At 42.8% G+C, this 19,802-nt stretch overlaps 1 protein-coding gene across 2 annotated transcripts; it reads right to left on the bottom strand.

Annotated features, from left to right (window-relative positions):
- Positions 1-3,071: 3,071 nt before the first annotated feature.
- On the bottom strand, positions 3,072-18,728 carry LOC135509549 (mixed lineage kinase domain-like protein). 2 transcript variants are annotated; one of them, XM_064930293.1, is made up of 11 exons: positions 18,619-18,728; positions 16,368-16,817; positions 16,111-16,218; positions 15,651-15,828; positions 15,449-15,549; positions 14,984-15,119; positions 12,626-12,710; positions 12,374-12,513; positions 9,737-9,786; positions 9,423-9,563; positions 3,072-5,143 (listed from the first exon to the last, which is right to left on the bottom strand). In XM_064930293.1, exons 2-11 carry the CDS (start codon positions 16,813-16,815, stop codon positions 5,094-5,096), a joined length of 1,437 nt encoding a protein of 478 aa, XP_064786365.1. In that variant the 5' UTR covers positions 16,816-16,817; positions 18,619-18,728; the 3' UTR covers positions 3,072-5,093. The 2 variants fall into 2 exon arrangements, 1 of the variants encoding a protein (XP_064786365.1); XR_010450946.1 differs by lacking the exon at positions 9,737-9,786.
- Positions 18,729-19,802: the final 1,074 nt, after the last annotated feature.

Below are 19,802 nucleotides of genomic sequence, written 5' to 3'. Positions count from 1 at the left end.
TGTGCAGCTTGGTTGGGTTGTGTTTCAGGAGACCCATGGCTTTCAACCTTAACCGCTCATGAGTCAGTGCGAGAGTTAAAGAGATGAGACAAGACTGTAACTACCAACTGAATACTGAATTTTCCACCATAATTTGCAAATAAATTCATTAAAAATCCTACAATGTGATTTTCTTGATTTTTTTTCTCATTTTGTCTGTCATAGTTGAAGTGTACCTATGAAATTACAGGCCTCTCATCTTTTTAAGTGGGAGAACTTGCACAATTGGTGGCTGACTAAATATTTTTTTGCCCCACTGTATCTATAGGTGAACAGGCAGCGTGCCTTGGTTGGAGGGCAGCACGGATTAACTATCCTGTTGAGTAACAATCAAAACTCACGCTGGGGCGACCGTTAAGACATAATTTGGAACTCACACGTGAAAAGGTTAAAAACCTTACTCACGTCAGCCTCAGAGGGCAAGATCACCCAGTCGCCTGGGTCAAAGGTTGCCCTTGTGCACGGCTTGGTATTGTTTTTGTCAAAGCATACATAAAAAGCATTGAGTTCATCTGGTAGAGGGGCATCGTTGGACAGATCACGACTGGATCTTTGTAATCCATAATGGACTGTGGCCCCTGTCCGGAGCCATATTCCATTGTCCTTTTGCTTGTTTGATGGCTAGAAAACTTGTTTGTGTCCTCAGTCGGTTGTAGCACCTCAGTGTTAATCCATGGCCAGCAAACCTGCACTGTGGGGAGGACCATTTCTCATGAAGCCGGTGACTGAGGTGGTTAGCTCATCGATGCTATCGACGGAGTCCCGGAACATATTCCAGTCGGTGCTAGAAAAGCAGTCTTGTAGCATAGCCTCCGTTACAGAGGACCATTTCTCAACGGAGCCCGTCACGGATACTTCCTGTATGAGCTTCTGCTTTTCGACAGATATAGACATGATCTGATTTGCAGAAGCGGGACGAGGGACGGCCTTGTATGCTTGCTGTTGAGTAGAGTAAGAGGGGCTTAGGACTTTATCGCCCCTAGTGGTGAAGGAGACATGTTGATGGAAATTGGGCATTACGTGCCTTAATGATGTGGAATTGAAGTCACTGGCAACAAGGAAAGCTGCCTCCGGGTGCATGGTTTCCTGCTTGTTTATAATCTCGTACAGTTAAGTGCCAGCAGTCACGATAACAGATGAAAACTCTCTCAGGAGGTAGAAGGGTCGACATTTGACCATCAGGTATTTCAAAATGTGTGAACAATGTGTCAAGACTTCCACTGCGCTACAGTCAGCACACCATTTCTGTTGTTGAAGATACATACCCCTTCCCCTCTTGATTTCCAGTCATACAGTACAGTGCCATCATCCTCGTAATAACTAATAACCCAATAGTCTCAACCCACCTCCTCTCTCCAGTAAGCTATCTTGAGTAACCCTTGTTGTATCACAGGGCAAGAGAGTATTAATATCTGGTGTGTGGCTCGGAGACTCAGCCAGTATTGTGTTGCCACACCTCCAAATTCCCATTGTAATCACAGAAACCTGGTTCGCAATGATGCTAAGCCTCAGATATAGATATGGGTGGCAGGTAACCTCGCAATTATAATGTTGGGCAAGTAACCAAAAGGTTGCTTGTTCAAATCCTTGAGCTGACAAGGTGAAACATCTGTTGATGTGCCCTTGAGCAAGGCACTTAACCCTAATTGCTTCAGGGTCACAGTTGAATGGCATACCCTGGCCATAACTCCTCTCCGAGTGTGTCTCAGGGAGAATGGGATACAGTGCCTTCAGAAAATATTCACACCCCTTGACCTTTTCCACAATTTGTGTTACAGCCTGAATTTAAAATGGATTAGACTGAGATTTTTGTCGTCCCTGGCCTTCACACAATACCCCATGATGTCAAATTGGAATTATGTGTTGAGTCAATAAATATTCAACTCCTTTCTTATAGCAAGTCTAAATAAATTCAGGAGTAAAGATCTATTTAACAAGTCTCATAATATTTTTTTTAACATGAATTTTGAATGTCTACCTCATCTCTGTACCCCACACATAATTATCTGTAAGGTCCCTCAGTCGAGCAGTGAATTTCAAAAATATTCAACCAAAGACCAGGGAGGTTTTCCAATGCCTCGCAAAGAAGGGCACCTATTGGTAGATGGGTAAAAAAACAAACATACACTAAATATCTCCTTGAGCATGGTGAAGTAATTAATTATACTTTAGAGGTGTATCAATACACCCAGTGACTACAAAGATACAGGCGTCCTTCCTAACTCAGTTGCCAGAGAAGAAGGAAACCGCCCAGGGATTTCACCATGAGGCCATTGGTGATTTTAAAAGAGTTAAGAGTTTAATGGCTGTGATATGAAATAATGGAGGATGGATCAACATCATTGTAGTTACTCCACAATACTAAACAAATTGACAGAGTGAGAAGAATAAAAGCCTTCCAAAACATACATTCCGTTTGCAATATGGCACTAAAGTAAAACTCCAGGGTCGCCGTTGAATGGTAGACCCAGGCTGTGACCCCACTCTCTGAGGGTGTCTCAGGGAGAATGGGATATGCAAAAAACACTGGACAAATATAAGCAAATTATTACAGCTGCCAAGCTCAGTAGTAGCCAATGATGTCGACCCTAGTAAAGAATTCTGCATGCTTCCCAGCCGGAAGAGTTCATGCATATATTATGATTACATATTGTGATGTTATGAGATTTTGTGACTTTTTTTGTTTGTTTTCAACTTTGGTGAGTTTTTTTTCCAGCTGTTCGGGAACACAACATTTCTTCTGGAGGCAAGCCGAAGTCTACACCCCTTCATCTGTGATTGGTCAACAATAGGGATTCTTCAATAGGGATTCTTCAATAGTCTTTGTCATTCAACGTGAGACGACTCATTTTCTTGCAAATCTTTTCATTGAGAAATACTGCACCAAACATATTAGTCAGATGTAAAATTGCGTGGCTAAGATCTCCTCAGCAAAAACGTCAAAATTAATGACAGATTTCTTGAGTTATCTTAGATTAATTCAGACTATTTTGAGTAAGTTCCAACGTATGCGCAAGGAGTCAGGAAACACGTGCAGTTAGTGAGTTTAATAATAATGAACAATACAAAACAAGAGAAGCACCTGACATGGAAACATAAACAATACTACCTGACGACTACTAACAGAAGATTACTATATAAAAAGGGTGAGTAATCAAGGGAGTAATGAAGACCAGGTGTGACTGAGATGCAGGTGTGCATAATGAGGGTTGCCTGGATGTGTGTAAAGATGGGTTGCCAGGATCGGTGGTTAGTAAACTGGCGACGTCGAGCGCCAGTAGAGGTGACAGAAGTTTATACTGACTATAGCGTCTCATAATGGACAAGCAGTACTATTGTTGCTTTTTTCTTGTTTTTCAAGTGAATTTTCACCTAAAATGACCCAAATCTAACTGCCTATAGCTCAGGCACTGAAGCAAGGATATGCATATTCTTGATGCCATTTGAAATGTCATGACGTTGGCCTGGGGAGTAGGTTTATAACAATCATAAATACCTCTTCCCCCCTTTTTCTTCTCTCTACCCTACTGAGGGTACATTTGCAAAACCCTTGGCTAACCTAGGGATTCTGGGAACATCAGTAGGTGGGGAGAGTTACCGGATTCACATGGAATTGTTGTTCAATTTAAATGTTTGAATATGAAATTATTTGTGATGGGATGAAATGTGATTTTAGCTTCTAAAATGTGAGATGTGGGTTTTCATAACATAGGGCAGCTCACTTAGTGGCCCGCCCACGTGAGGAGGAGGATGAAAACTATGAAACACCCCCTTTTCTCCCTTCCTATATAAGCCAACATAACTTCCTGTTCTGAGGACGTGAGGATGACGGTCCTATGTCAGAATGGTTCAGATAATAACTACAGAATGAAGCCAACATCAGCGTGAGCTTTGGTTGCAAATGCTATGAACTTTGAACTCTATTCACTACAGAAGAGATACCTCCTAGCTGTTGAGTTAGCAATAGCCGCTGCAAACGAGGGTTAGGAAGGAACAGACAGAGTATCCCGTCTATCACACAACAACGTAACTACAACGTATCCAATTGACCACCAGAGACATTCTTCAAAGGACAAAGGACTTGGTTTGGCAACATGGCCTTCCATCTACCACCAACATACTGAAGCGCAGCTCAGAGTAAATATTTATTGCATTTTCCTTTTCGAAATGGGCGGTAATTTAGGATGCATTAGATACTGTGTTTACGATAGCCCAGCTTCTTCCCTTTGTTCCTCAGTCTTCCCGCTCTTTCACTCAACCCAGCCCCTTTTCCTTTGTGTAACAAGCTGTCATATCTGTTCCGCCCGCTAGGGATTTTTTCCTTTATGATGTAATTTGTAATCAAGTTATGATTAATTATGTGCATGTGTAATCCTGTGTGATTATTTAGGTATTTAGTAAATAAATAATTAAACCCAATTTTGTATTGCTGATTCAACTTGTTAGCCAGGGTTCGTGCAGATAAAATAATTTACAACTTTCAGATGAGACTGAATTAAGAGGAGGATTAATATTGACTGCTATTGATGTAAAATATTACTAGGTCTTCAAGAGTTTATTCAGAAGATAACAGCTCTATAAATATTATTTTGTGGTGCCCGACTCTAGTTAATTACATTTACATGATTAGCTCAATCAGGTGATATTAATTACGGAGAAATTATTTTATAGAATAGCATGTCATATCACGGCATAGCCAAAGACACGACAAAGGAAACACTTTGAAGTCTGGAAATGTGAAAGGAATGTAGGAGAATAACACATTAGATCTGGTAAAAGAAAGTTTTGGATCTTTTTTGTACCATCATCTTTGAAATGCAAGATAAAGGCCATCAATTTAGATTTTGTATGTACTTTTGTATGTAGCAGTGTATGTACAAAGTTTCAGACTGAGCCAATGAACCATTGCGTTTCTGTTCAAATGTAAGTATCAAGACTGCCTAAATGTGCCTAATTTGTTTATTCATAATTTTTGTTCAAAATTGTGCTTCGGTTGATAACCGCTCTTGGTTTTCCTCTTTTCGGAGTACTCTGGGGTTGGAAACCTCTGTTTGTTAGTCCTCCTCTAGCTGCTCAACCACTTTGCGGAGCTTGTCCACTAACACTGTGGAACAGAAAAACTTGATTACTCAATCCGTCCTAGGTATGATAACACCTCTTAATGATGATTATAAGGATGGAAATAAGAAACAAGGATAACTGAGAGGACAAAAAGGAATCAATATGGACAGGTGTATGTAGGCATACAGTAGATCATACAGTGCCCTCCGTAATGATTGGGACAGTGAAGCATTTTCTCTTCCTCTGGCTCTATACTCCAACAGTTTGGATTTGCAGGCTGTAAGGTTTAATTTGATGGTATTTTCATCAATATCAGGCAAACCGTTTAGAAATTATAGCACTTTTTGCACATAGTCCTCCCATTTCAGGGCACCAAAAGTATTGAGACAAATTCACTTGTATTAAAGTAGTAAAATGTAAAGTATTTGGTCCCATATTTATAGCATGCAGGGAATACATCAATCAAGTTGGTATATATAAACAGCAAATGCATCCAACAAATGTGTAGAGTCACAAGCTTCATGCAGTCATTGCATGCTAGGAATATGGGACCAAATACTTAACTTTTTACTACATCAATACACATACAGCAAGTGAATTTGTCCAAATACTTTTGGTGCCCTAAAATGGGGGTGAGATCATGTACAAAAAGTGCTGTCATTTCTTAACAGTTCACCTGATATGGATGAATACCCTCAAATTAAAGCAGACAGTCTGCACTTTAACCTGTTAGGTTCTGAACAGCATAAAAACTCAGACGATTGGAAAAAGCTCAAATGAAGTTTATTCACCCACTGGGTCATATAGCTGCAAAGACATGTCTACACAAGCATTATATTTATTCCTTCCTACTAGGCGGAGTCAACTCCTTGCACATCTAGACAGCCAATACATCTCGGTTGCTAGTCAATAACTTAATTGGTTCCTCTCACTGGTGTAGTCCTGGCCCTGCCTCACACTATAACCTTTGTGAGTGTGGAAGTACGTGGGTGTGAGACAGGACTGTTCCTTCTCACTTCATCGGAAGTGACCTCGGGCCGAATTCTTTGCGTCTCCCTAATCCTCAACTGTCCTACTTTATCAGTGACTTAAACCATACTGTTGCTTTTCCCTCAATCCTTAGGAGCCATGAGATTTAACAAAAATATGTTGACAGAACGTAAACTTTCTGCACTCCCTCGTCAAAGTCCGTAACTTTCCATAGACCTAGTGTCACGCCCTGGTCGGAGTTTATTGTGTTTGTCTTTATTTATTTGGTCAGGCCAGGGTGTGACATGGGTTTATTGTGGTGTGTTTTGTCTTGGGGTTTTGTTAGGTATTGGGTGTGTGGCTTAGTGGGGGTATCTAGCATAGTCTATGGCTGTCTGGAGTGGTTCTCAATCAGAGGCAGGTGTTTATCATTGTCTCTGATTGGGAACCATATTTAGGCAGCCATATTCTTGGAGTATTTCGTGGGTGATTGTTCCTGTCTCTGTGTTTTTGTTCACCAGATAGGCTGTATAGGTTTTCACGTTCGTTCTTTGTTTTGTTCGTTATTTCATGTCTAGTTCATTTATTAAAGAACATGAATAACCATCACGCTGCATTTTGGTCCGCTTCTTCTTCGACAGACAAGAACCGTTACAGAATCACCCACCACAACAGGACCAAGCGGCGTGGTAACAGGCAACAGCAAAAGCAGGAGCAACAAAGAGAGGAATGGACATGGGAGGACTAATTGTACGGAGAAGGACCCTGGGATCAGCCTGGAGAATATCGCCGCCCCAAAGAATAACTGGAGGCTGCGAAAGCTGAGAGGCGCTGTTATGAGGAGGCAGCACGGCGACGCGGATGGAAGCCTGAGAGTCAGCCCCAAAAATTTCTTGGGGGTAGGCTCACAGGGAGTATGGCGACACTAGGTAGGAGACCTACGCCAACTTCCTGTGGTTACCGGGGGGCTAGAGAGGCCGGGCAGGCACCGTGTTATGCTGTGGTGCGCACGGTGTCTCCAGTGCGGGTGCATAGCCCGGTGCGGTATATTCCAGCTCCGCGTATCGGCCGGGCTACATTGAGCGTCGAGCCAAATGCCATGAAGCCGGCTCTATGCATCTGGTCCCCAGTACGTCTCCTTGGGCCGGCTTACATGGCACCAGCCTTGCGCACAGTGTCCCCGGTTCGCCTGCATAGCCCAGTGCGGGCTATTCCACCTCGCCACACTGGTAGAGCGACCGAGAGTATTCAACCTGGTAAGGTTGGGCAGGCTCGGTGCTCAAGAGCTCCAGTGCGCCTGCACGGTCCGGTCTACCCAGTACCACCTCCACGCACCAGCCCTCCGGTGGCAGCTCCCCGCACCAGGCTTCCTGTGCGTGTCCTCGGCCCAGTACCACCAGTGCCAGCACCACGCATCAGGCCTACTGTGCGCCTCGCCTCTCCAGCGCTGCCCGAGCCTTCCTCCTCTCCTGCGCTGCCGGAGTATCCCGCCTGTTCAGCGCAGCCAGAGCTGCCAGCCTGCATGGAGCAGCCAGAGCTGTCAGTCTGCATGGAACAGACAGAGCGGCCAGTCTGCATGGAGCAGCCAGAGCTGTCAGTCTGCATGGAGCAGCCAGAGATGCCAGTCTGCATGGAGCAGCCAGAGCTGTCAGTCTGCATGGAGCAGCCAGAGCTGCCAGTCTGCATGGAGCAGCCAGAGCTGCCAGTCTGCAGGAGGCCAGCTGCCAGAGCTGCCAGTCTGCATGGAGCAGCCAGAGCAGCCAGTCTGCATGGAGCCGCCAGAGCTACCAGTCTGCAAGAAGCCGCCAGAGCAGCCAGTCAGCATGGAGCAGCCAGAGCCGCCAGTCAGCATGGAGCAGCCAGAGCCGCCAGTCAGCATGGAGCAGCCAGAGCCGCCAGTCAGCATGGAGCAGCCAGAGCCGCCAGTCAGCATGGAGCAGCCAGAGCCGCCAGTCAGCATGGAGCAGCCAGAGCCGCCAGTCAGCATGGAGCAGCCAGAGCCGCCAGTCAGCATGGAGCAGCCAGAGCCGTCAGCCAGACTCTTCCAGATCCGCCAGTCAGCCAGACTCTTCCAGATCTGCCAGTCAGCCAGACTCTTCCAGATCCGCCAGTCAGCCAGACTCTTCCAGATCTGCCAGTCAGCCAGGATCCGCCAGTCAGCCAGACTCTTCCAGATCTGCCAGTCAGCCAGACTCTTCCAGATCTGCCAGTCAACCAGACTCTTCCAGATCTGCCAGTCAACCAGACTCTTCCAGATCCGCCAGTCAGCCAGACTCTTCCAGATCCGCCAGTCAGCAAGGATCTGCCATAACCGCCAGCCAGCCAGGATCTGCTGGATCCAACTACCTGCCTGAGCTTCCTCTCAGTGCTGAGCTTCCTCTCAGTGCTGGGCTTCCCCTCAGTGCTGGGCTTCCCCTCAGTGCCGAGCTTCCCCTCAGTCCCGAGCTTCCCCTCAGTCCCGAGCTGCCCCTCAGTCCAGTGGGGTTCTGGGTGAGGACTACTAGGCCATGGTCGGCGGCGAGGGTGGACTATCCAAGGACGCGAGGAGGAGAGACTAAGACATTGATAGAGTGGGGTCCACGTCCTGCGCCGGAGCCGCCACCATGGACAGACGCCCACCAGGACCCTCCCCTATGGGTTTTGGTGTGCGTCCGGGAGTCCGCACCTTAGGGGGGGTTCTGTCACGCCCTGGTCGAAGTTTATTGTGTTTGTCTTTATTTATTTGGTCAGGCCAGGGTGTGACATGGGTTTATTGTGGTGTGTTTTGTCTTGGGGTTTTGTTAGGTATTGGGTGTGTGGCTTAGTGGGGGTATCTAGCATAGTCTATGGCTGTCTGGAGTGGTTCTCAATCAGAGGCAGGTGTTTATCGTTGTCTCTGATTGGGAACCATATTTAGGCAGCCATATTCTTGGAGTATTTCGTGGGTGATTGTTCCTGTCTCTGTGTTTGTGTTCACCAGATAGGCTGTATAGGTTTTCACGTTCATTCTTTGTTTTGTTCGTTATTTCATGTCTCGTTCATTTATTAAAGAACATGAATAACCACCACGCTGCATTTTGGTCCGCTTCTCCTTCGACAGACGAGAACCGTTACACCGAGTTCTTATCCATCCTCCATTGGCCCCAACATGTACATTCCTTACACATGCACAGTAATCAATATGTTATAGTCTGGTAACATGAAAAAGTATATTTCAAGCTAGAATCCAACACCCGGGAGTAATTGTTTGATTTAAAATCCAAACTTTGAGAGTATAGAGCCAAAAGAAAAAAAAAAAAAAGAATCACTGTTCCAATAATTATGGAGGACACTGTATATCTAGGCCTATTAGTTGTGTGTGTTGAAGGTATTACCTCCTGCCGTTGGCCTTTGGAAGCTGTCATAGGAGCGACAGTCGTTGATCAGTTCCCCCAAATGTTTTGGGCAGTCTTCAGGAAGAGGTTCAGTATATTTGTCTTCACACACCATCTGATACACCTCTTTGTGTGAGCAGTCTGATCAGAAGTACAAGAGAAAACAGAAATGTAATGATACATTTCTAAATATGACAGAGCAAGCACATGCTTAGGAGGGAGAGAAAACCCAACCATGCTATTTTCAGATATACAGTGTCATTGATATTGCTGATAGTGTTTGTTACACACAGCCTTGTCACTAATTGACACACCTCTGAAGGGAATCTTGCGGGTTGCAATCTCCCAAAGGACAATGCCAAAACTGCAAAGAACACAACACTTTTAAACAGAGTTAAATTGCAGTAGACTTAGGCCTGAGGGGCCTACATTAGAACAACAGAGACCATTTCAACATTTTTAAAAATTGCATTGCCTTCAGAAAGTGTTCATACCCCCTTAACTTATTCCACATTGTGTTACAACTCAAATTCAAAATGGATTAAATATATTATTTTGCTCACCAAACTACACACAATACCCCATTATGACAAAGTGAAACGTGTTTTTAGTTCATTAACATAGGTATTCACACCCCTGAGTCAATGTTAGAATCCCCTTTGGCAGTGATAACAGCTGTGAGTCTTTCTGGTTAAGTCTAAGAGATTTGCACACCTGGATTGTACAATATAAAGTCTTGCCATAGATTTAAAACCATTTAAGGCGAAGTCAAAATTGTCACCAGGCCACTAAGTAACATTCGTCATAGTAAGCAACTCCAGTGTTAAATTTGCCTTGAGTTTTAGGTTATTGTCCTGCTGAAAGGTGAATTTGTCTCTGAGTGTCTGTTGGAAAGCAGGCTGAAGCAGGTTTTCCTCTACACTCCTATAAATTTTATTTTATTTTTTTAAATAAAAAATAAAAAGGTTCCATAAGGGTTTTTCGGCTGTCCCCATAGGAGAACCATTGGAAGAACCCTTTTTGGTTCTAGATAGCACCTTTTTATCTAAGAGTGTAGGATTTTGCCTATGCTTAGCTCTAGTCTTTTTTTATTACATTTTGTTTTTTTACTCCCTAGTCCTTGCTGATGACAAACATACCCATAACCAAGGGTTGGAACCAGTTCAGGAAACAGAATCGAAAAATAACTTTGAGGAACAGAGCCTGAAACTAGTGATCTATACAGTTCCGGAACAGTGATCATTCTTTTAAAAGCATGGGAACCGGTTCATAAATGTTATTTTACGCTCCAGGCAATTTTTCCAGTCCCACAAATATCGCATCAAAGTACCTATGCAAAGCCCTCACTGAGTTTCTCAATAACAGAGTGTCTGCCTGCCAGCTGATCTTTGCCAGTGGGTGTGCGTATGTGCCTCCCCTCTGAAGCAAAGGTTACTATAGCCTCCTGATGACATTACAAGCATGATTCAGAAATTAGAGAGAGACGTTTAATTAGAGAATGGATTAACCTTTTCAATGCTAGTTAAGGATACTAAAGTCATCACGTTTCACATTGGATTTATTAAACTACAAAAAAGATAAAAGCGTGTTTTTAATTATAGTGCTGCTCTGCACACACAAGCCTGTTAGCTAGATAGCGTTTCCTCTGATCCAATGTTAAACCAACCTGGAAGGTCAAAGTAATTGAACGATGCCCAGCGCTTCAAGGCAAGCTTCCAACAAAATGTCAGTGTGAGCGTTTCTTTTATTATGATTAAACCATGATGTTACGGCAAGATACAATTTGCTCACAACAACTTTCCTATGCAGATTAAATTGCTTACCCGCTCCATAGTAAGCTGCTCTATCCGCACTGATTGGTTTAGTAATTTAATGTCGAGCTAAAAGTAAAAATTGAAATAAATTCAGAACTTGATTTTGCTGGTCGGAACAGTAACGTAACACAAATAATGGTTCTGTTAAGAACAAAACGATTGGAAAATGATTTTGGTTCCGACCGCTTCCCATATGACATGCTTGAAAAGATGGAGTGGTACTCAGTGATGTGTTTTGTTGGATTTACCCCAAACATAACACTTCATATTCAGGACATAAAGTTAATTTCTTTGCCACATTCTTCACTTTAGTGCCTTACTGCAAACAGGATGCATGTTTTGGAATATTTTGATTCTATACAGGCTTCCTTCTTTTTACTCTGTCATTTAGGTTAGTATTGTGAAGTAACTACAATGTTGATCCAGCCTCAGTTCTCTCCAATCGCAGTCATTAAACTGCAACTGTTTTAAAGTTCACATTGGCTTCATGATGAAATCCATTCGCGGTTTTCTCCTCCTCCGCAACGGAATTAGGAAGGACACCTGTATCTTTGTAGTGACTGGGTGTATTGATACACCATCCAAAGTGTAATTAATAACTTCGTCATGCTCAAAGGAATATTCTGTTTTAGTTATACCCATCTACCAATAGGTGCCTTTCTTTGCGAGGCATTGAAAAACCTCCCTGCTCTTTGTGGTTGAATCAGTGTTTGAAATTCACTGCTTGACTGAGGGACTTTACAGATAATTGTATATGTGGAGCACAGAGATGAGGTAGTCCTTAAAGTCATGTTAAACACAATCATTGCACACAGACCGAGTCCATGCAAGTTATTAAGTGACTAGTAAAGCAAATTTTTACTCCTGAATTTTAGGTTTGCCATAACAAAGGGGGTGAATACTTATTGACTCTAGACATTTCAGCTTTGATACATTTCTAACAAAATATTCCACTTTGACATTACAGGGTATTGTGTGCATGCCAGTGACACAAAATCTCAATTTAACTCTGTAACACGACAACATGTGGAAAAAGTCAAGGGATGTGAATACTTTCTAAAAAAGGTATTATAATGAGTTTGTGATTTTACATTCATGGTTCAATGGTTGAGAGTAGTATTTTGACTTGAAGCTGACCTGTACATCTCACATTCCTTGTTGTACTTATAATTAATACTCTCAAGCTGCTGAGGGGAGCTGTAGTATAAAGAGCTTCTACTGCTATCCTTTGTCCTCTTCAATGACGTCTCGGTTTTGGCCAGTTCAAAACCTCCCAGCTACCCATGTATAACAAAGAACAGAACATTACATCCAGATAGAGTACTTAACCTAACACTTTGTAGTGTCAAACACACATGGATGTGTACGGGGCTGCATTGAACCTCATACCTTCACTCTGTACCCAGCATCTACCAGGAACCTGCTGCTGTTGATGCATCCATGCACTTTAAACTTCTCCTCCGACTGGTGCAATCTACAATTAGAGAGGGATTGGCTCGTCATGACAGCTCAACAGCTCAAAGTGATTAGGATACACTTTCTCTTTTATGTGAACTTTTGTGAGAGAGGCGCAGACCACTGATACAATGTACCCACCATTTTAGAGAAGATGAAACGCCAGAGCATACTGTATAGTATTGGTGGATAGAAGTTTAAGTAGTTGGATCATAAGCTGCATGAATAGTTTCCAACGGAAAAGCATTCCTCATGAAGCGGGTTGAGAGAATGCCTTGATGACAGCTTTGCATACTCTTGGCAAATAGTCGCTACCTTGAAGAACCTCATATAAAATATGTTTGATTTGTTTAACCCTTTTTTGGTTACTACATAACATACTGTATGTGTTATTTCATAGTTTTGATGTCTTCACTATTAGTCTACAATGTATAAAATAGTAAAAATAAAGAATACACTGGCATTCTCTCAACCAGCTTCATGAGGTAGTCACCTGAAATGCATTTCAATTAACAGGTTTGCTTTGTTAAAAGTTCATTTGTGGATTTGAGCCAATGCATTTGAGCCAATCAGATGTGTTGCGACAAGGTAGGGGGGGTATACAGAAAATAGCCCTATTTGGTAACAAGACCAAGTCCATATTATAGCAGGAACAGCTCAAATAAGCAAAGAGAAACGACAGTCTATCATTACTTTAAGACATGAAGGTCAGTCAATACGGAACATTTCAAAAACGTTGAAAGATTCTTCAAGTGCAGTCGCAAAAACCATCAAGCACGATGATGAAACTGGCTCTCATGAGAACCGCCACAGGAATGGAAGACACAGAGTTACCTCTGCTGTAGAAGATAAGTTCACTAGTTACCAGCCTCAGAAATTGCAGCCCAAATAACTGCTTCACAGAGTTCAAGTAACAAACATCTCAACTGTTCAGAGGAGACCGTGTGAATCAGGCCTCCATGGTCAAATTGCTGCAAAGAAACCACTACTAAAAGGACACCAATAAGAACATACTTGATTGGGCCAAGAAACACAGCAATGGTATTAGACCGGTGGATATCTGTCCTTTGGTCTGATGACTCCAAATATTTTATTTTTGGTTCCAACTGCCGTGTCTTTGTGAGAAGCGGTGTGAGTAAACGGATGATCTACACATATGTATTTCCCCCCATAAAGCATGGAGGAGATGGTGTCATGGTGTAGGGGTGCTTTGCTAGTGACACTGTCTGTGATTTACTTCGAAGTTAAGGCACACTTAACCAGCATGGCTACCACAGCATTCTGCAGTGATACGCCATCCCATCTGGTTTGTGCTTAGTGGGACTATTATTTGTTTTCAACAGGACAATGACCCAACACACCTCCAGGCTGTGTAAGGGCTATTTTACCAAAAAGGAGAGTGATGGCGTGCTGCATCAGTTGGCCTGGCCTTCAACAATCCCCCGACTTCAACCCAATTGAGATAATTTGGGATGAGTCGGACAGCAGAGTGGAGAAAAAGCAGCCACCAAGTGCTCAGCATATGTGGGAACTCCTTCAAGACCATTGGAAAAGCATTCCAGGTGAAGCTGGTTGAGAGAAAGCCAAGCATGTGCAAAGTTGTCATCAAGGCAAAGGGTGGCTACTTTGAAGAATCTAAAATCTATTTTTATTTGTTTAACACTTTTTTGGTTACTACATGAATCCATATGTGTTATTTAATAGTTGTAATGTCTTCACTAATATTCTACAATGTAGAAAATAGTAAAAATAAAGAAAAACCCATGAATGAGAAGGTTTTCTACAACTTTTGACCGGTAGTGTATATGAATTAAAGAAAGAAAGAGAGCGAGCGAAAGAGAAAGACTTGTATGATAGACCGATTCCTTAGTTAAAATAGTATCAATATAACACAAAGATATGATAGAGATGGGGCTCCGTGCATCATGTGTAATAGGTCTACTGTCTGGTTTCATGTATGTAGGGCACAAGGTAAAGAGATTCACTTATATAGTGGTACTGTATAACTGTAGGTAGGTTGGCATTTATTGTCACAAATTTTGCCCTGGATGCAGCTCTGCAGTGGTCACTAGCTGGAACAGCCACAAAGACACAAAATCTGATTTTAAACCTAACCTTAACCACACTACTAAACCTAATGCCTAAAGAAATACCTTCAATCAAGGCCAAAAAGCAGCTTGCCCATCTAGCCCATCATTACTGCCTTCAGGTCAAGATTCATGACAATAAACATCAACCTGTAGAGGCCCTGTGCTGCATCCAGACTCGTGACAATAAACATTAACCTGTTACCTGTAGAGGCCCCGTGCTGCATCCAGACTCAAGCGAGCCTTTTTGTCCCAGGGCAGCTTCCTTTGGGAATCCAGCACCTCTCTCAGACTGCCCTTCTCACAAAACTCCATGACAATGAGGAAGTTTGGATTGGGTCCTGCGGGACAACCACGGTAGAGAAGAGGATTATTAACTGCAACAAGGGCACATCATCATCACATTTTGAAATGGGTTGCAAAGGTTGCAAGTTCAAATCCCCGAGCTGACAAGGTACAAATCTGTTGTTCTGCCCCTGAACAGGCAGTTAACCCACTGTTCCTAGGCCGTCATTGAAAATAAGAATTTCTTAACTGACTTGCCTAGTTAAATAAAGGTAAAATAAAAACATTTTGAAATATCCTGCAATCACATTGTGATTTGATCCTATCTTGTATTTTTTCAGCAATTATTACACATACTGTAAAACAAATACAGAAGCTCACTCACCGTTCTCTTCCTGGACACAGATCCCAAACATTCGCAGGATGTTTGGTGACTCAAAGCGTTTCATAGTCTCCACTTCCTTTTTAAAGATGCTTCTCATGTGACTGTGTAGGACACACGTAACCCATTAAAACAAATAGATGTAATATCAGCTTCGGTGCTAAACAAGAATTCTCTGAGACGTCTTGTATGCTACGTTCCATACCTCAGGCTTGTGCAACTTGAGTAGGCGTATCTTTTGATGGCCACTGTGAATTTGTTGTACTCTCCTTTGAATATCTCCGAATTGTCATTTTTGATGAAGGGCTCTTTGGGCACGTCGTAGATCAGCTCCTCTGGCTTGATCTCTCTGATGTCTTCATGAAAAATACTGGGCTTCATTACTGTCAATGGGAAACACACAACAAAGTCACTGAGATGGCAAGTCACATAGGCACATTAAACCAATAACACCGAGAACTGAAGGTATCACAGCACATCGCCACGCAAAATACAGTGCGAATGGAGAGACCATGGGATGCTGGCCTGATGTAGGATGCAAAACTGTGCCAATAGGATATACTCACAGTCTTCTTTATCATCGTGCGCAGGTTGAAATCAGTAAGAAACGGCGACAGTTACAAGTACGGTTTGTAATGACAATTAATCTATAGAGGCTTACTTACAGGTTTCCAACATGGCTTTGATGTCTTTCACATTTTTTTCGGTGGAGTCCACTTTCTCATGCACTGTGTCCACACTTTCCTTCATGTCCTCCACCAGAGACCGTAGCACTGTGGGACATAACAGTAACACACACACACACACACAAATACATTTGCGGTAGTCAGCAGGATCAACAACTGAAGCTTTCCCTACCTGCTCATACAGAGGCCATTTGATTATGACCTTGCATTGAAACGGCATGGTAGAGCTGTCTCACATTTCTGCAGCTCCAGACGATCACTCTCCCTGTCAGCCTCATCCTCTCTCCATCGTGTCATCTTTTGAGACTCCTGAAGTAGATCGTCACTCTGGCCCACCTGCAGGGCTAGCGACAGCCCCTGAGTCGCATCATTCAGACGCTCATTTAAACTCCCAAAATCATCTCCCTGGTCGGAGGCCTTCAGGATGCGCTTCAGGTAGCTGGCGCAGGAGTATTTCTTAACCACGCCTTGGGCATTTTCCAGGGTGAGTTTGAGCTCGCATAGGACATTCTTCACAAGGGAAGGATTTTGCCCCAGTCCCTTCACCTTGACTGCTCTCACCAGCTCATCCAAGGCTTTTATGCGCTGGGACAAACGCTGACAGCGCTTCTTATTGGCTTTCACTTCACCACATAGAGAGTAAAGCGTCTCCGCTATGCCCAAGATGGGATCTATGATGTCCATGGCTGGAGGGAAAAGAGTGGATTAAGAAATGCATTAGACAAGGTTTTCCCAAATCATAGCTCTGAGAAAGTCTATCAACCGTAGCAGTATATTAACCTGTCCAACTGACCTTGTTGTTGACAGCACCAAACTAGTTCAATAATTCATGTTGAACGCTGTGTTGTCATGTGTTGCTGCCTTGCTATGCTGTCTTTGGTCTCTCGTTATGTAGTGTTGTTGTCTCTTGTCGTGATGTGTGTTTGTCCTACATTTATATATATATATTTTTTAAATCAGATATTTAATCCCCTGTCCCCGCAGGAGGCCTTTTGGTAGGCCGTCATTGTAAATAAGAATTTGTTCTTAACAGACTTGCCTTATTATATATAACAACTAAAAAAATCACAACAGTCATATAAGTTCTGGAGACGCCTCTCTCACTTCAGCTAGACATTATATGTGTGTGTGTGTGTGCGTGCGCGCAGGGAAGGCATTGTTACCACCTAATTACATAAATAATCAAATCCGAAATGGATACATCAGGTTTTCTGGTCATATGTAACCATAACTTCTTATTTCCATAGCTACTTTGGCACTGAGTAATGTCAGTTAATGTCTTTCGAACATTAGTCAAGCAGAGGAAGGGAAACTTGCTTATCTCCGAGACACATCCGATGTGAGACTAATGTGCAGTTTTTAAGCTCTTGTGAAAGCTGAGGGAAGTTTATTTCATTTGGCCTTGATTTTTAAGTCATGTTCAGTTGAGCAATCAATGACAAATGAACAGCAGTAGTTATGACAAACAATAAGTTCTGATTCCCCAGACCCAGGTTAAGCCAAGTCCTGGACTACAATGCACTTTTAATGGGTATTCAAATGGAGAAAATTGCTGGTGATGTCATGGATATGATGTAGCTACCCCTTTGTATTGGCTGGCAACCCCTGCTTAGGATCATTCAAAGCAATAGCATAAGTCTTAGCCATTCCAAAATCAACCTAAACTACAACCTAAACTGTTTTTCTATTGCCTCTAGGAGGTAACTGAATAACAAGTGCTGACGAGGAAATAATTCGTAAGCAGCTCATTTCAATAGACTGCCTTGCTCTCGAGAACCGAAGGGGGGGTTTACAGCTTTCCGTCTTGGGTTCTCAGCAGAACATATGGACCACAGCTGGATCTCTGCGAACTTTACCTCCATATCACACCAAATGTAATTCACAAAAGCAAAATATACACTTACTGTAAACTGTTTAAACACAGTTGCAGCTGACAGTATTTTTCAGTTTCACACAGGTGATCATACAGGGAGGATTTCTGTATTTTGAAAGTTAGATGTCTTGAAAACTTGATTGCTGACGAGCTAAACATTTTGGGACTATGTCAACAACGGACTAAAGAAACAAATACAAAAATATAGTTTTGGGGTGGATTGCAAGCGAGGCGTACAGACGTTTAGACAGAGCATTTGTGCAGCATCGGGGAATTTCCCTCAGGCGGCAGACAGCTTTGTGAATAGACGGTATATGTTTACCGTCTATTGAATGGGCTATAGAGCCCCCATATCACTAGTATGAGTCACATCTGTCGATTGGTTGTATTATTTTCACACTTGCCAGCATCTATCAATGACAATCAGAGGTTCTCGCCTTTCAGAGGAGACAGACACACTAGTGAGAACTTTCGATGAATGGTTTGAGTAAAAGGCTAGGAAAAAGCAGGAAGCAGGAAAAGGCAGGAAGCAGGCAATAAGACAAATCACACGCAACAAGCACTTGTTAATGTCCTCAACCTAAAACCTATTGTACATTTGAAATGGAAATTACCTTGAGTGACTGTTGTTGGTGCTGTGACTCTGACATCTGAAACTGAAAGGAGATCACACCCTTAGTATGCAAAGGTTTCTATGGAGCTCCTCCTACACCACCACTAGAAGAGCTTCTTCTTTTTCTTCTGTGGGTTTTATGGCAAACTACACCCAAAAAGTTGTATTGCCACCACTAACTGGACGGTTTGAAAAAAATAAAAATAATGATAAAAAATTTTAAAATCCATACGTAATCCACCCTAATAAAAATAGTACATTGCCAAAACAAACAAAACTCCCACTTCTTCATTCTTTTAGTTCTCCATATCTCCCCTCTCAGGCTCTAGGACCTGAGAGGGTGGTACAGCTTGTGTCAATATTGCATGTAACTCCTTCGCTGAGAACTCCTTCAGCCCCAGGAACCTCTCCGCCACAATCACTATGATTTCTATCTTCCTGGGCCTTCTCTCCACATTGGCAGTGCCATTGATTACCATACCTATAAAGGCCACAAAGTCCACCTTCTTAATCTTTAAAATGTCAGGATCCTGCTGGTGAAAGGCAACCCCTGCATCCTGCAGTGTAGGCCTATCCACTACCTCGGACTCTTCTGATACACCATTCAAACCCTCAACCATTTTCACAGCTGCTGCATATGAAATGCTCTGTTTTACAACCCAGACTTTAGCCACCTCATTCTCTTTCACCCTTTTGGGGCATTCGGAAGACATGGCTTCATGATTCCCATCGCAATTGCAACATGTCACATATTCATCCCTTTTATATCAAATAATATGATCCTTTCCAAAACTTGGACATCTCAGCTTCTCCCTTCTGCAAACACTTGCTACATGACCAACATCTTTACAATTATCACACTGCATTGGTCTTGGGATAAATTGTCTGACTCTGTAGTTTATATACCCCAACAGCACTTGAGTAGGGAGAGACTGCATATCAAAAAACAAAAGAACAGATTGATTTTACTCCTATTGAAAAAGTGAAGTTTATCTAAATTTGTTGACAATTGTACATAAAACACTCTTTACAGTTTTATAAACTCAGCAGAGAAAGTTCTCGCTCTCCATTCAGCTCCACTCTTATCTTGAGGAGCAAGTATTTTTATATTCCACAAGTGTAATATATGGAGCTATACACCTTTAATGATAGTCCATAACTCCCATGTTTAACAGCCAATCAGTA

Source organism: Oncorhynchus masou, chromosome 22, assembly GCF_036934945.1.
Source record: "Oncorhynchus masou masou isolate Uvic2021 chromosome 22, UVic_Omas_1.1, whole genome shotgun sequence".
Taxonomy (NCBI): domain Eukaryota; kingdom Metazoa; phylum Chordata; class Actinopteri; order Salmoniformes; family Salmonidae; genus Oncorhynchus; species Oncorhynchus masou.
This window is presented reverse-complemented; position numbering and strand designations above follow the sequence as displayed.